Here is an 18,005-nt window from a genome sequence, read left to right as displayed (position 1 = left end):
AGATACACATTCTTAATACAAAATATAACCAAATAATGCATGAATCACCTGACACTTTATTGGCTGCAGTGTTGGTGATGTTCACCAATGCCCTTCCGCAGAATGAAGAGCCTACGTTTATGTTATAATAAAAGTGTGTAATACTTTTCTTCGTTTCCACTGCAGGACTTTCATTTGTCCTCGTAGTCGATTAAATTATTATTTTAACGTTTAGGGTTTTTATTCCTGTTCTAATCCTTTTATTTAATTAAATTACTTAACAGATATTTTTTCACCTCTGAACATTATCTTCATATCACGTATTTGAACTCTTTTTAAGAGATTGTGTTTCATTGCTCCTGTATTGTAAATATGTGCATGACCTAAACATCAAACATTTTAGATTTTTACGCACATGCGGATCAACTTCCTCAGTTGCACTGATGTCCGGAGGAAAACATTTCTTGTAGCTTACTTTTGTTTTAGAGCCTATACTTCAACTTAAAGCTGCGGCGTGCAACTCTCTGCCCTACTTCACTCATTACACACTCTGCACAGCCTTTCACGTAGTCCTAGTTCTCAAATTACAATAAATAAGGAGCTAATAAGCATAAGAATCAAGCCGAAATTGTTGCTCCTCTCTGATTGGTGAGCAGAGCGAGCCTCACTCTGCTAGTACTGTTTGTTCAGTGAGTCTGTGTCACAGGAGGCTTTCAAGTAAAAAAATAAAAATACAAAACAAACGTTGTGCACTGTAGCTTTAGGTAAAGAAACGGAGATGAACCAGATTTTGCTGTATTTAAATAGTTTTTCTGTAGCTTCAGATTTTGTGTGGGCTACTTCCTGTGGAGTACTCGTACTTTTACTGCCCTGTGGAGTTTGTGCACCTCTGCCGCCTGATTGGTTTTAATCAGCCGTGCTGTACCTTTAAGAAGCTGCTCCATCCCCTGCGCGGCAGTTTTCACTGCTTATGAAATATGAATTTATGAACGTATCTATCGTACTGTTGTCTAGTTGGAGACTTTGAAACTTATCGACACTATTTATTTATTTACTTTTTGTTGCCACGGTCTCGTGCTCGTGGCGCGCGATGGGCGGGGTCGCGCGCCAGTTCAGACGCTCAGCTGGCAGCCATCAACACCTGGTCCGCCGTTAATTATCGTTACCTTTCGTTGAGCTAATGCAACAACAGGACGGAACAGAGTCAGCACGTCGGTTGTTACTTCTCTCATGTGGACAGGACGCGGAAGATAAAAGGACGGCCGGGGACAGAGGCTCTTCCCACGTTTTGGACGCCACCGGGAACATTATGAAAACTGTGAAGGAGGGGACGGAGGAATCCGGGAGCGGACTCACTAAAGGTAGGACCCGTCCGAGTTGAACTTGTGCTGACGGGGTTTAACGTGTCAAAAGCTATTTACTACAGTAGGTTCAGCTCTGTCACCATAGCAACAGGTAATGTGAAGTAGTTGATGGTTTCAGCAGTAAATGTATCATGTGAGTGACGGACACACACACACACACACACACACACACAGAGACTACACCAGGTGCCACTTTACCAAACAGTACGTGGTTTGAATTTAAAACGTGAGATTCTGTTTTGGGACGAAGTAGGTGCTGTGCTGTGATGGAATTGAATGCAACTGATGAAATGCAAAAACTTAAAGTGGTATTATTTTTCACATAACTTCCATAAAGAAGAAACATTGCTGCTTTGGGAACCTCGACTTCCTTATACATATTTATATATATATTTATATATATATATATATATATATATATAGAGAGAGAGAGAGAGAGAGAGAGAGAGAGCTGCATGGGGTTTACATAAGCATTTCGTTGACAGTAGATCAGAAGTGATTTGTCAAGAAATCAATGAGTAAATGGGCAGAACAATAATTAGTAACTGTAGAAGACCGTATTAGACAAACTGACAATTAATGTCAGAAGGGACTGAGCCAATCACGGAAACGAAAGGCAGGCTTGTCCCTCAAAACGTGTTATGGTGTGTCAGGACATGTGAGAAGAAACGAGAGAAAACGGCAGCTTGACATGAAAGAAGGTTACGTTTCCCAACATTCGCGTACTTTGATGCATTCGGAGACTCCTTAATTGCGAACTCCGTTACCAGGACAGTTGGGATGCCAAGTAAAACATGAGTCAAAAGAGAACGCAGCTCTTTGCAGATCGTTTGAAAAAGCTTTGTGGGTTGTAAATAGTAGAAAAAGCGGCTTTGTGTTAGGTAAATATATACGCAATTTAATCCGATTTGTGCACAAAATGAAGGTTTTGTTGTGAAAACAGAACTCTTCCGCATCTTCCTATGCACTTAAATCTATATTAAATCTATTAATAAAAAAGGAAAAAAGAACTTCCTTTCTGCTCTTTCTCACACTTGCATCTCGTGAACTGTGAACACTTTTCTGATAGGACTTTGCTTTGATGTTTTCTCCTTGACTTAGATTTTTGCCGCCTTGTACCTCACTCCCTTTGGATAAAAGCTGCTAAATGACTAAATGTAAATTATTGGAACGCCTTACAGAAAGAGACACTATGAGCCCTTTGCACAAGCATCATAATTGTGAATCCTTCCTTAAAAATATTCTGTATTCTTCTGACCTTGACTTTGTCACAAACAAGCCCATTGTTCCACAGGATCCTGCGTGGACCTGGTAGCCGCTGTTGTTCATGTGGCATTTGGCTGGCACTGTCTGCTCCCAGTGGGAATCGAACCCCTCTCTCTGATGCTGTTAAAGCCATGCTCCACATGTTGACACGCTCAGGAGAAAATGTGTAGTTGAGCACACACTCTGAACAGGGCTAGTTTTTAGGATTAAAAGAACTGTGTTGCATGTAGGAAAGGCCTAGAGTTTTGGCTCTATGGTCTACATTCTTCACTCACATCTATACAGGACTTCATCTGAACTTTTGCCAGTTTGTATAGAAGGTTCTGGCTTTGCCATTTTCAACTGTGTGTTTGCTCAAAAAGGAACAACATTTTCTCCTAATGGTGGAAAAGAATGAATTACATTTACATTTAGTCATTTAGCAGCTTTTATCCAAAGCGACTTTACAAGTGAGGTACAAGGCAGCAAGAATCTAAGTCAAGGAGAAAACATCAAAGCAAAGTCCTATCAGAACACCTTGGTGATTATCAGGTCCTTAGTCAGATGTGTCGCTGCTTTAATTGCTTTGGTTCCAGTAATCTTTAATAAAATTTGTTTACCTGCATTACTGTTTTTTTCTGTTGTCACGTTCATTATTTCATAAAGAGACGCATCACTAGAAACGCCGTTCTGCAACAATAAAAGTAAGGCCAGCTTATGGTTATTGCTAATTTGACTATTAATGCCTCGAGAGCACTGGTGACCTACACTTTGTGCTGTCCCTGAATGCGACAGTACAGTCACGCAGACCCATTCTCCTGCTGCATCGGCAGTAAAACCATAATGCAACTTTTCAAGTATCGCTGCTTTTTTTTTTCTTTCCCCTTTTGTCATCACTAATGGACGCTCCGCGAGCACCATTATTAGACGCCACGGGAACGATTGAACCAGCTTGTTGGACCTCTTGCCGTGACATGCTGTGGTACAGTTGGGAAAACATCACTGTTGGCTTGACTTAACGCACACAAGTGCCCGGGTTTCCATGGTGCAGGACTTGCCTGAAAGCACCGGGCATCTCTCACTGATGCACGTGGCACCTTTAGCGTCGGCATGTAACACAAAAGCACTGGACAAAGTGGTGCTTTTGACACCTTGGTAATGACAACGGGCTGGTCCCACAGTAATTGGCTGCTGACCGGTGGCTCACACTACAGTGTGTGTGACAGCATAGGAAGTGATCATCTGGATTGTGGAAAAATGCATATATTGAACACTCTTCAAAAACAAACATTCAAACGATGGGATTAATTTGATGGTGTTACGGTTTCTGAATAAATTACGGTAATTGCAAAGTTTCCTCCTTTGCCTGCTCACATACTCACTTAACCCCTCCCATCTGCAGTCCTCATGTTTACTTTCCCTCCATTTTTGCCCCCCCCCACTCCTTCAGCTAATCAAGGCCACTATATAAGCACTCAACCTACAGACACACTGTCAAATTGGTTCGTTGTTTGTAGATGTTTTCCAGACTCAGTGTCTGTGGTCCTGTTACCATGTTTCTTTGTTCTACTGCCCTTGTCTGCACCTTGTTGAAGGTGCCTACCACCCTTGTTCCTCCATGGACTCAGGTGATGTTTACTTTTTGTTTCTTTCTCCGTCCTATCTAGAAATTTTTACGCCTTTGGAGGTGGTATTCAGATTATATTTCCAAAGAAATTCAGCAAAAATGAAAGGAAAGACGGTGGAGAGACCACAGACGTTGTTCGGCTTAGAGACAGTGGCACTGAAGAAAAGAGAGGAGGCAGAGCTGGATGTAGCAGAGCTTAACATGTTGAGGTTCTCTTTGGGAGTGACGAGGATGGACACGATCAGGAATGAGGACATCAGAGGGACAGCTCATGTTACATGTTTTGGAGATAAAGTCAGAGAGGCCAGATTGAGGTGGTTTGGACATGTTCAGAGGAGAAACTGTGAATATATCGGTAGAAGGATGCTGAGGTTGGAGCTGCCATGCAGGAGGTCTAGAGGAAGAGCAAAGAGGAGATTTATGGATGTAGTGAGGGAGGACATGAAGTTAGTTGGTGTGAGAGAAGAGGATGCAGAGGACAGAGTTAGATGGAGGCAAATGATTCGCTGTGGTGACTCCTGAAAGGGAACAGCCCAAAGGAAAAGCAGAAGATTATATTTGCAAAGCAGAGATTATTAAGGTTGGCAAAATGTTCTGCCTTGGAGGGGGAGGGGGAGGGGGAGGGGGGCATTATCTAAAACACAATTGGATATTAGTAAGTAGGCAACCTAAGGTCTTCTTAAAAAGTATTATAGGTTACACAACAAATATGTAAAATTTCAATACAGCACTTTTCTGTGCTTCCTCTGTCATGTATGGGAATCACAGTGTAAACTGCACTATATGATTCATCAGGCACTGAGTAGCAGGACAGTAGTGGAATCAAAGAGCCACTAGTCAATAAGCTCAGTCACAGCACTGACAGAAGCAAGTTTTTGCCAAGTTGAAAAGATGCATCAATGTGTCTGGGTTAAATTTGCAAAAGATTAATCTTTACCTTTTTATACATACTGCTGTACAGAATAAGGAGAACAGGTGAACATATAAACTGTCAGAAATGAGTGATTGTGGGTCAGAGAAACAATTAATGATCATCAATGAAACACAAAGTCAAACCTTTGAGCTTATTTACATTAACAATATTCTATAAATCACGATGTAAAGAATCAGAATAAAATGGCAAAAAGCTCAGAAAAGCAAAGAATAACTAATAAGTGTAAGCTGTTACCAGCAGATATCACCTGAACACAAACATTTTCATGTTGCTAATCAATTTCTGGCCTCCTGTTTGATTTCCAATGGACTACTGAAACAACAAAAATTCAATTTGCATAATGTGAACTGCACTCATTTCTAGCCCATAATAAATGCAGTTAAATCTGTGTTCAGGAAAATAATCCCACTTATCATACAAATCTACTATCGGTTCAAGATGTTTTAATGTTGAGAGGCAGAGTCTCATTGTTGTCTTGACAGGTGACACTGTTTGTACTGGTAGCATGCGCCATCATGGAGCAAGCACGGCAGGAGCCCACACACTGGGAAAACATGGTGCTGACAGCAGACGCTGAAATGAACCGAAGAGCATATCGTGGAATAAATGACAGCTCGTGTCGGCTTGGTCGAAAAAGTAAAAGTCATAAAAGACAATACCCATATAACATCCACAGTGACATTTTATCTGCTTTCTACCTATTGTGAAATACACCGTAGTTTGGTTGCAAATTCACCGCAAAAATCTGTTTGGCCATTCTTTACGAAACCGATTTAACCCTTTAGTTTCCTTTTTTATGATTTGCTGCTTCAGTACAGAGTGAAGATCCATCATGTCTGAATATATCAAAGCTACAGCAACGGATTTTCTTTGGTTTGAGTGACAGTACATTTCTGTCTAAAGTCCTACAAACATTAGGGAATAATCTATTTTCTGCTGTTTTTATATTTCAACCGTTTAGTCAAGAAGACAGTGAATCTGTGATGAGAGTAATTTGGCAGGAAATTTAGGAGGATTTTGCCAAAATTGCATTTATTGATGAGGTTTTTTTTTCATATTATAGGATATTGGTGTCTACACCACATCATTCCAGTTACTTTATTCTATGAACATAAGAGGCATGGAAACCTCTTGATGTTGACAATAGCTTACTGTACTGAGAGATAATCAGGACCCTGTGTGTGTGTGTAAAAGCCTCCATTTTGTATGAATGCGTGTGTATGTCGTTTCATGATGGATGCATTTGGGTATTTTCATTGGTAAGCTGTGCTGGGCCAGCTTTAGAAAATGGACAATGTCAGGCAGGAGCCGGGAGAGGAAATCCCACCCAGTGTTTGTCCACTAACCGTAACTTTGCTGTCTTCCTGCTTGGAGCACAATACAACAAGGTGCCCTTTGCAGTTTATTGCAGCGTTTTAATGTGTTCCGTAGGTGCACGGAATTTTAAAGCTTGCTGCAGAGTGACTTTTTTTTTTTTCTTTCACAGAAGCCGTTCAGTAAAAGCAAATGGGGAGGGGATTCTTCTTTAAAACGAGGCAGCTTAATCTTTTTTGATAATAGTGGCATGCACTCTTGCAAAAATATTAATAGCACAAAGTAGGGGCCCGCAGTCCTCGCTAATAAAATGAAATGCTTCTGCTGACTGAATCCAGAATGATGAACATCAGGAAATTATTATTTTCTATATAAAGAGTAATTTCAAAATAAACTTATAGGCTAGAATGAGCTGCTTGTGCAGTACTAATGGATTTTCCATTACTGCTCATCTACAGTAGTACATTTTAAGATTATTGAAATATGACCAAATGCACAGCAGAGTGTTTTTCATAATTATTATAAATCCGCGACTCATTCAGTGCTTTGGTGTCACAACAATCAAAAACACGACTTAAAGTAAGTTTAAATGCACAATGCATCACATTTGACCGTAGTGTTTTTCGTAGTGGCAGCAGGGGAGGCAGGGGGGGATCCACGTTGCTGATTTCACTCAGTCCCTCACTCGAAAGTGAAAAGTGTCTGTGTCAGCGTTGCTTCCCCCATAACTGCTTTTGGAAATGTAAAGACAACAAACATTTCCTGTGTGGACTATGGCAGTGAGGAGAGAAAACATGTAGGGGAAACTGAGGATCAAGGGGCACGGCTGCTGTCTTCAATTCAGTGCGGTCTCTGCACATTTCTTTATCTGATCAAATCAAGATCAGACGAGCCTCATGGAGATTACGACTCTGCGAGCTGAAAGCCGGAGTCAGATCTTCTACTCATTGTGTCCCAATTTTGTCCCAAGAAGTGGGTGGAATAAAGAATAGAAATTTTATATACAGCAGTCACCCACAACATTATATCCATCTTTTTGTTTTTTTTGTTGTTTTTTTTTTTGTAGTGTGGACAGTCTGGACAGGGGTCAGCACGAGAAAAATGCCCACAGTGCACAATTTGACAATAAATCTGTCATAAGCATAGGCTTCGAAAGGTGTCGGGACACACAGTGCAGAGCAGCTTTTGTGTATGGGGCTAAAACCATCAGGTGGATTTAATGTTGTGGCTAATCAGTGTATTTTTGACAAAGCTTCAGCTGTGGACTTGTTTTGAGCGTCTGTAGTTTCCAGCAGAGGGCAGTGTGTATGTGCCTGTGTCTCAATGGACACATTTGTCGTGTGTGTGTGTGTGTGTGTGTGTGTGTGTGTGTGTGTTTGAGTGAGCGTGATGGTATGTGTGTGTTTGAGTGAGCGTGATGGTATTCAAGCTCTTGTGCTTAGAAATCCTTAGTCACTGTGATGATTTGCTCTTAATTTGCATTTTTATTTGATACACATCCTCATAACAAACATAAAACAGTTGCCATTTGTAAATCTGTCTGTACAGTATGTAGATGTCAGTGCCCGTGCAGCAGTTACCGTGCACAGGCCTGGATGTGACTCGTGCACATGTTATAGACTGCATGTCAGTCAGTGGCCACTATGCAGAGTCTGTTAAACAGAGAAACCTTGAGTTTATTTTAAACCTTGGGGGACATTTATTGTGTAAAAGCCCTTTTTTATTTGTCATTTATTAACCTAAGTTCTCTGCAGCTGATGCTTTTTTTTTTACCTTTGGAAATCAACTCTATGCTTATCACTTATTTATTTGACCTTTTTTAAGGAATAGTTATTCAGATAGTAGGAGCGGAGGGGCATGAGAAGGGTCGCTGGTTCAAATCTGACAGCCTCTGGGAAGAGCTAGACAAAGACGGTCAAGAGGACCGTCCTGGAGTCCTGCATGTGGCACTCGCCTGTGCTTGTCCTTTGTTAAATTACCTAATGTAAATGTAGACGTCCTTGAGGGTCTGAACTTCCCCAAGAAGCTTCTTCCCACTTCCCACAATTCAGGCGGTCGTGTCGTGCAGGTTTCTGCATCAGCTTACTTTAAATGAGCAGGTGGGATTTACGGTGCGCGTGGCACTTTGCTGCGGCACGTGGCTGCTGGCGGACATGCAAGGATTGATTCTGTCAACCCCTGCATCCATAATTTTGCTTCCAATACGAACTGTTTAAAAAGAAAAAAAAAAAGTGCAAAGTCAAATTTCATAAGCAAAGTAGCTCTGAGCAGACATAAAATTAGCAATGTGAAGGTGTCTTTACTGTAGATGAAGGCCTCCCATGCACACAGTATGTTGGCTTTTGTGTGTCATTACCTCTCTGCATTGATGTGACCAGTGTCATCTCAGTTACATTTCCCTGAGCAACCATAATCAAGTTGTTCTTCTCCAAATTAAATCTGTAGCTAGTTTCTGACCTGAAATATGCCCTCATCCCTTTGGCAATACTTACAGCTCAGTACTGAACGCTGCCACACACACACACACACACACACACACACACACACACACACACACACACACACACACACACACACACACACACACACACACACACACACACCGGTACAGAGGGAATCGCAGGAGACTATATTCTAATAGCTCCTGCAGTGATGTGTATGGGCAGCAGAATAACAAGATCCAGCTGCTCCCCTCACCCCCCTTCTCTTCTTATCTTTCCTCCTTCTTGTCCTCCTCCTCATCACCTTTATCCTCCTGTTTCCTTCATCTCTGTCCTCTCCTTTATTCCTGTGTTATTATGACTATCGCTGTGCCTCTCTCTCCTCCTCCTGCGCTCGAGCACAGCATAAACAACAACAACGGCATCGACAACGCTGAAGGGAAAGTAGACAGACCTCCTTTAATGCATGTAAACACACACACACGTGCGCACACACACACACACACACAATGCCTGACAGCCACACCAGCATCATAGACACACGCAAACTCAGACAAAATAGACGCCTACACACTGACAGGAGGACAAGATAGATGCCTACACATGCAGACACTGAGGTGCAGCTAAGACAGGCACACAGACTTGCACAAAAACACACACACACACAGCTGCTAATGAAGGCTGTTCCCAGTCAAAAGGGGGGAGCAGGATTTCCTCACTGATTGATGACTCACTGAGGCAATAGCTGTCTCTGTTTGTGCATCATTACTTGCTATGCTTTATTACTGTTATTACTACAGTTTTGCAGACGCAGCTACCTCTGGAGCCCCGTGGCTTCTCAGCGCAGGGCCAGTAAGCTTTAAAGGGCAACTTCACCAGTTTTTTTTATTTGCTTTCTATGGCTTTACATTAATGCTTTTAAGCTTCCCTCTGCTTCTAGGGGAAAGACTCCTCCAGATGACATCCCCCGGATCAGTTTTTCATCATGAGCAGTTCAGATGATGTCATCTGGAGGAGCTCTGGGAAAGCTGACCATGCTTTTCAAACTCCATAGTACGAGCAACAAGATGAAATGATCTTTGAAGGCTCCTTTTATGTGATGTCATCTGAGCATCAGCTAGAAGACGAGAGATCTGTTAACCTCGGAAGTCGGAGGGAAGTTTAATGGCATTTATGTACATGTACCACCCAAAAGGAGCAAGTTCAAAATCATTGAACAGCGTCCTTTTAAAAAATACTGAGTAAAAATGTCTTAGAACTTTGCATTGCTATGTTGGCATCCTAATGAGTTGTACACCCCATCCTGACATCTGGCACAAGGACAAAAGGACGGCACATACAATGCAGCAGCACCGTGCTGTACGATACTTGACTACAAATCAGTTAAATCACATAATTTCCTCAGGCCCACACTCATCTCGGCCCTGTGCTGCATATTAGATTAGTGGATCGCACTCGCAAAGATGTTCAGGATTTGGTCACGAGAGGAACATTAGATCCTGGTAGGATGAACCAAAAAAAAAAAAACAATTCATGAAATCGTAAACAGGCCAATTAACGTATATCCATCCAAAATCATGTGAAACTGCAACTCAAGCAGCTCTTTTATTTTATTTTAATGAGCGCAGTTAAAATACAGTTGAGCATTTTCAAGTACTTACACTGTACATGAGCTTGTACTGTTGTTTTTGCACTGTTTGTCTTTTATTATCTAATAACCAGAGTTAGTCAGCTGACAACACATCTCTGACAGACCCAATCAGACCACGTTACAATTTCAATTTCTCAATTGCAAGCCCCTGCTCTTAAACGTGGATTTTGGGTTTTCTGTTGGCTTATGTTTTAGAGACCAAACAATTAAGAAAGTTATGTCTGTTTCAATGAAAGTACACTTGAGCCTAATTTATGAGAAATGTGATAGTTCTGCTATGTGTTTATTATTGAGGTGAAAGTGGGTAGGGGAGTCGTACTGGACTGCATTAGAAGAAGAGGTGGTCCTAATGTTTTGGCCACCCTTTTTTTTTTTTTTTTTTTTTTTGACTACCTCCTCTGAGAAATTGTAACCTTGTAAAAGTAGAACTCATTGCAGAGTCACTGTATTTGATTGCATTAAATTGCAAAGCTCCAGGGGTGAGGGAGACAAATGCACATACTGGTAGGATCTGGTCCCAGGCCAGCGGGGCAGACGTGTTCTTCCAGGTCCTAACTGCTCATCTCTCCCTCTCTCTGCAACGTATTTTCAGCTTTAGTGGTTAAGGCATTTCACAAGTGGTGAGTCATCGTTCACGAACGCACACGCACAAAAACTGTGAGCTTCTCGGGGGGCCATTTCCACCTCCAGCCTCATACTGTAGCACCTGCTGATGACACTGTGGATAACATGTGAAACACATGGAATTACCTTTTCATGCCATAAAGCCGCTAAGGGTCTTTTTACTATATGTGTTGCTCTTGGCATGAATTAGACGCAGTCCTGGCTTCACTGCAAAGTCTAAGGCAGGAGGAGATTTTCGTTTAGAGAGGGAGCCAACAATGTGTATACTGTGTGTGTGTCAAGGCACAATAATATGAAACTCATACACGGTAATTCATACTGTTTGGTTATGGAATATGATCCTTTAAACAGTAGTAGTCAGTACAAACTGTCCTATATGAGCTATATCAGCTGTGCATGACATCTCTTTGTTTTCGTGCCTCCGTAGGGTTCAATAAAAAATAAATAGAAAAACCTCTTCCCATCCTCTGATGCTTAGCAGGCTGCTGCTAGTTAAGGAATGTGGTGAACTATCAGGAATTGGCATGTCATTCACGTGCACTCTCAAAGCTTTAGGCAGTTGGTAATAACACTATCTGCACTTCGTAGCAGAAAGACACTGTGGCATGTCTGGACCCTGACTGGGCAGAAGAAAGCTGAACGTGGATGTTAGAGCGAATCAAAGGCTGCAACTGACAGTTATTTCCATCACCACTCTGTCAATCTTTCACATGCAAGTCTCTGTAAAATGCTATAAATGGTGAACATCATCCAGCGGAGGTCAAGGTCACCTCTTAAAATAGCTTCCTTTGACAGATCAACAGTCCAAAACCCAAAGGTATTATAATATTAGCCAACAAAGCAACAGCAAACTGGGACATGTCACAGGCTGCAACTATAATTTATGTAACTGACGTGCGCATGGCCAAAACCAGGGGGAGAAAAAAAAAATAAAATGCATGTTGTGGTGAGTCACACAGCAGACGGGTCTGCAGCATTGGTGATTTGGAAATTAATTGGATTTCTAAAGCTTCATAAATATTGGTTGCAAAATACGCAGGCAACCTGTGCCGACGAAGATGAAACACACAAACTAATGTCTTCCCCCATTTAAGGAGGGAACATTGCCATCCCAGTAAGCAGAAAGCCAAAGTCTTCCAGCATTAACGCCCGAGTTGGCAAACAGCCTTTTGTCGTAACTGTACCCCAAATGCTGACGGCAGCCACTAATGTTGTCGCCAGGTATGAAGTCCCAGGATGGAACCAAAACAAAAAGGCAAGGGGGCAGCTTGAACCCATGCTGCTGCTTGCAGTGCGCTGACTGTCCTGTAGCAGTAAAAAGCTATGAATCAACAAGCAGAACTCATGGCCCCTTAACTTACGTAAGGATAAGTAAGTGAAGATTTACTCAAACCAAACAGCATTGTCTCAGTCCATTGGGCCATTGTCCGAGGGAGTTTATGTGCGACCACTTGTTCCCTCGGGGTCTCTGAGTTGGAAACCACCGTCAATGTTTTTTTTTTTTTTTTTTTTTTTTTTTTTAGTCATCGACCTACAAAGTTGAACGCAAATATAAATAATATAACTTAATGCAGTGCAACAAGGACCAATAGGTGACTACCAGAATATTTTTTAGGTGGACTCCACTGATTTTTAGTTTTATTTTTATTTTTATTGATGGTTACAAAGACGGGGCTTTTTGTGTAGCCAGGACTGGTACATGCATTTCTACCACTCTAAGGGAAAAACAATTCATGCTGCCTCTCTGTTTTCCACGTACCGTAGCCGCAATAACACACAAAAGCCAGTACCGTATGTCATACACATAACCCAAGTAGTCTGTAATGACGTGTTCACAATATTAAAGTGTGCATGACACTACATCCAGTTTGCTGATCTATATATACAAATATTGCACCAAACAGATCTGCATGATCTGAACCCCACCTCTCATTCAAAGCAGAGTCAGAACAGCTCAGCTGTTTTTCCTTTGCATAAAACTCACACGCAGGCACTAGTGGTTCATATTGACTAGCAGCTATGTACTCACACGCCAGCTGTATTCTAACATTAATTTAGCTGTCCTGATGGTGTCGAGTCGAGTGTGTGTGTGTGTGTGGAGATCTATGCAGATCTATAACATAAGATTTTCCCAGTTTTTAAAATGGTTAAAGGAAAAAAAAATGTGGCAGTTGATGATCATTTTGTGGCAGGCTGCCACAAACAAATTAAGGCAGCTGCCTGGTCGCCTGTAAGGATGTGTTGGTCCTGAATGCAGTGCTGTCTGGTGTTTTAACTAGTGTGAACCATGACACGTGGGTGGCAGGTTCATGGTGGGTGAGAAGGCATGAATTATCCTCCAGGGAGAATGGACTCAGCTCACCGAGTGACACATTTGCCCTCACGGTGTAAAACAGTCCTTATGCAAAGCAGACCAACTGGCCATACCACACGCAGTGATGTTATATATGCAGGCTTATGCAAATGGATGACCTTTCACAGAGCATTTTCATCACGCTGGGAAATTAACCTTCGTGATCCAAGCAGCCTCTGTTTCTGGAAGATTCCTAAATACAGCCAAAGTACAAAAAAGTAACTTAGTAATGTAATGAGAAAAGATGAGCAAATCTAAACCAAAGTACAGAAAAAAAAAAGTCAATTAAAACTTGCACTGTAAAAGGCAAAACGACAAGCACAGCTGAAACTTCTTCAAGTTAGGTCAGTGCTGCTGCCGCAGAGGACGAGTGGTGCCTCACTGTACCTTTGCACGACTGGACTCTGGCACGTTGCTTGTGAATGGACCCTCCAGGCCGCATTGTGATCGCAGAAATGAATCCCACCAAGCCCCTGTGAATTCTGTGCACACAATTATTAATGTTTTTTGGAAAACTTGTCAGTAAATCAGGTGTTTCAGACCACAACAATCAGAAAAAGGTCAGTGAGGTCCTGGAGGGACAAAATCCCAGAACTCTGTGCATTTATCTGTTTTCGTTTTACTGTTGCAATGGACTTTACTCCGGTAGAGTCTCTTTTTTTCCTCCTCTTCATCTGTTCCCAACACCATCAAATTTGAAGGATTTAGCCAAACAAAAGACAGTCATGTAACCCGTTCTAAGCACTGTAGTGGTGATCAAGATGGCGCCCACGCCCCCATCATGCCGTGATGTAACTTCACGTTCTCTGTACTGTACAACGTGGATAACATTGGCTCCTAAGTAATGACAAATGATCAGAGGATTTATTTCAGTGTCTGGGGGGGGGGGTCATCCCGGGCTGCTCTGCCTAATGGGAGTTATGATCTTTTTTTATTTCAAAACTATTTGGCCTCGAGATGGATTGCTTGCATGATCTTTTTATTTTTTTTTTGAAGCAGGTATTAGTGAGCTCATATTGATATATATATATATTGATATATATATATATATATATATATATATATATATATATATATATATATATATATATATATATATATATATATATATATATATATATATATATATATATATATATATATATATATATATATATATATATATATATATATATATATATATATATATATATATATATATATATATAGATATATATATATATATATATATATATATATATATATAGATATATATATATATATATATATATAGATATATATAGATATATATAGATATATATAGATATATATAGATATATATAGATATATATATAGATATATATATAGATGAATTTCTATTTCTACTGGGTCAAAAAGTCTTAGTTTAACTGTTTCTAAATTTTTATTTTAAATCTTACCATATTTGCTGTTTTGTGGTTTTTGAGCAAAGATTTGCACAATTATTAATTTATTTGGGAGTGTCCACAAGCCAAATGTCATATGCACTACATGAATCACATGCACTCAGCATTGCTGTGGGTTTTCATTTTTTTTCTTTTTGGGACAGTGTTGTGTTACCTGTCATCATGCACAAACTGCACATTTTGACAGCTGCTTGCAGAGGTGTCCGCACAAATCTGATCCCAAACCTTGTCACTTAAGCTACGCTTGATGGACCTGGCGTTGCCCTTTGCCATAGTTACATAATATTGCCATAATACACTTTGGTGCCAGTTAAGTCCAAAACTAAAACTAAACACAGTTGTGCTTCTCTTTGTTTTCTTTCATATTCTCACATCAAGGCAAAATCATAAGTTAGTGTTAGTCATACCTGGAACAAACTAAGAATATTTAAAAAAATCTGACACTGTGACGGGCAGCTGGCTGCAGACAGAGATGGTCAACTTTAAACGTTGGTTTTCTAACAGTAGCCACCTGACCTGATTGCCTAACCTTAACCAGTGTTTGCCAAGATGAACAACTTCCTCCGGAGGTCAGCAGCCCGTCATTTGTGTTTGTCAGGCTGTTTCTATGTACATTACAGCCATGTAAGGTATTAATTTTCTCATTTTCGTTAAGTCACACTATTATACAATTTAATTTTTTTTTTTCAAGAAGCAAATAATCATTCAGAAGTGCATGTGACATATTTAATTTGTTTTGACCCCAGACAATGTAAGGGTATTCATATAAGGGTATACACCTCACTGGGATATAAAATGGAGAGAAGAAACAAGTGCTTCCATCTGTCCAGTTGTATGTATATGAGAGACATAGAGACATTAATACAGAAAGAGAGCAAACATTTTTTCTGCCTTCGACTGTTGGTCCTGGGTTAGAGTTTGATCTTTGTTTTTGCATTTATCGAGTTGGGACCAAAAAAAGGCACCGGACGCAACAATTTGATTCTTTTTATAGTGTGTCACTAGTGGACGACCATCTAGACAGCCCCACACAAAGTCATGTGTCAAAATGTCATTTGACACAAAGTCACAACGATGTCGGAATTATTATGATTATTATTATTTGTATTTTTTTTACTGTTCACACCGTGCCCTCAACTGCAAATGTGGTGAGATGGAGCCGTGCGCCCCAGTCTGTACCGGGCATTTATTAAAATCCATAATATTTTGCAGAGAAAGTGAACGAAATACTAATGAGCGAGCATAAAAGCACCACTCTTCCTTTCTGATTGTCCCATTCTTAGTTTGACATTGTCCTCACACAAGTCCAACATGAAGATTTGATGTTCAGTATATGAATAATGTGATGGACATGCATCAGGTCACATTGACGGTCAAACTAGTTTAATTACTCTTAAGTTAATTGACAGAGCAAAGTTATGATGGCCTTGCTGACAATGAGACATATTGCATGATGCATTCTCTCTGTTGTGAGAGGAATGTTGGGGAGGTGTGTCTTAACGTGAGCTATGCCTCGCTGCATGCTGCCCTGTTGTAGACTACTTGCTGGTGGGCTTGGATAACAGAGCAGAGGAGGGGGGGGTGAAAGAGAAGGCACTAGGACCCAGCGGCGAGACGGTGAACAGGCAGGCAGAGTGCGGCTGAGTCACTGCATGTGTCTGAGAGGCAGTCAGAAACGGAGCAGAGCAAGGGAGCAGAGGTGATCTCACACTCATCAGCGCAGGATAACACAACCATGATGGGTTGACTTTGGGGGGAGGCAATTGGAGAGAGGAAGCGTGCACTCGCCACCACTTGCCCAGCTATGGAGACCAACAAAGTTCTTCATTTCGTGCCTTCAGGTGAGTAGATCAAAGCTCTCAGCTGTGCACTACAACATTCAGCGGGAGAACCTTGGGGTTCCCTACCTAGTGAAACCCGAGAACCACCCCCCCACCCCCCACCCTCCACCCCCACCCCCTTGTGCAAAACGCACAGTCCAGCTGCACTTCCACTCGGAAGGACGGCAGATGTTTGGGTGTGCTTTTTGTTTCACTGTACATGTGGTGTGTGTGTGTGTGTGTGTGGTGTTGCTGTTTGTTCGTACTTAGGAATGTGGCAACATCAATGTTTGTGAATGAAAAGCTTTTTTTTTTTTTTCTTTTCTTTGTAGAAGCCTAGTTTACAGAAATGCAGATGCTTCTTTTTTTCTTTCAGTAAATTTTTGCATGCATTTTTCCTCATTTTTTCTTGTTTATGTCTGCTCTGCGACACAAAAGGTTCCTGCACTGCATTTCTTCAATTCAGGGACAGAACCTCAAGTAATTACTACACTGAATACCACAAGAATGCCAATATACCTGTCAGGCAGAGGCAGCTGGAATGCATACAAAACCCGTGGTCATAATACTCTCTCTGGCGTGTTGCACCGACGCGGCTCGTGCACGTGCGCTTGCGAGACAGAGGGGGGATCAACACGGCACAAAAAAATGTACACGTGTATCTGTGTACTGCGTGCATGTGTATCAGTGTGTGAAAATATGAGAGAAAAATCGTGTGTGTGTGTGTGTGTGTGATGGAGAGAGTGACAGATTAGTGTTGGTGACAGCCACAGGAGAGCAGCGTGTTCCCCCTTCTTTGAAAGTCCTCCGAGAACCTAGAGCCCATTCGGAGGTGTGATGCAGTTACCTCCTCACTCTCATTTTGTCTGGGAAGGCAGAGGGGATACTGCATCTGTGTGTGTGTGTTTTGTGATGAGAGCCATTTTTTGGAATAATGAGTGTGTAATATTATCCATGCTTATTTGTGTGTTTGCACAAGTGTGTGTTTATTTGTGAGTAGACAGAATGTGTATGAGCTAAAGTGTGGGAATATGTGTTTGTGTGCATTCAGAGTTCAGTTACGCTGTGTGTATGTGTGTGTGTGTAACATGCGCTGTGCGCACGAACTACATATGAGGAGAATGCGTCACGGTGTGATGGACACTGCCGTAGCTCGTCCTCCGAAGAGTAATTTGCATTCATTTGCTTAGGGTCTGATTGGAGGCTGATAGGGCACCGTCTGATCCGTG

At 41.4% G+C, this 18,005-nt stretch overlaps 1 protein-coding gene across 6 annotated transcripts in view; it reads left to right on the top strand.

Annotated features, from left to right (window-relative positions):
- The first annotated feature begins 1,052 nt into the window (after positions 1-1,052).
- slc4a11 (solute carrier family 4 member 11) overlaps positions 1,053-18,005 on the top strand; it is a 90,824-nt gene continuing 73,871 nt past the window's right edge. Inside the window, exon 1 of one of the 6 annotated variants that reach the window (XM_067479190.1) lies at positions 1,053-1,340. In XM_067479190.1, the coding sequence (XP_067335291.1) occupies positions 1,160-1,340 (181 nt within the window). In that variant the 5' untranslated portion in view covers positions 1,053-1,159. Of the gene's footprint in view, positions 1,341-16,598; positions 16,798-18,005 lie in introns of those variants that run through there. The other 5 variants (XM_067479194.1, XM_067479191.1, XM_067479192.1 and 2 more) reach the window with 5 other exon arrangements.

This window comes from Channa argus, chromosome 16 (assembly GCF_033026475.1).
Source record: "Channa argus isolate prfri chromosome 16, Channa argus male v1.0, whole genome shotgun sequence".
In the NCBI taxonomy this organism is placed as follows: domain Eukaryota; kingdom Metazoa; phylum Chordata; class Actinopteri; order Anabantiformes; family Channidae; genus Channa; species Channa argus.
Note: the sequence above shows the minus strand (reverse complement) of the source record. Positions and strands in the feature narration are given on the sequence as shown.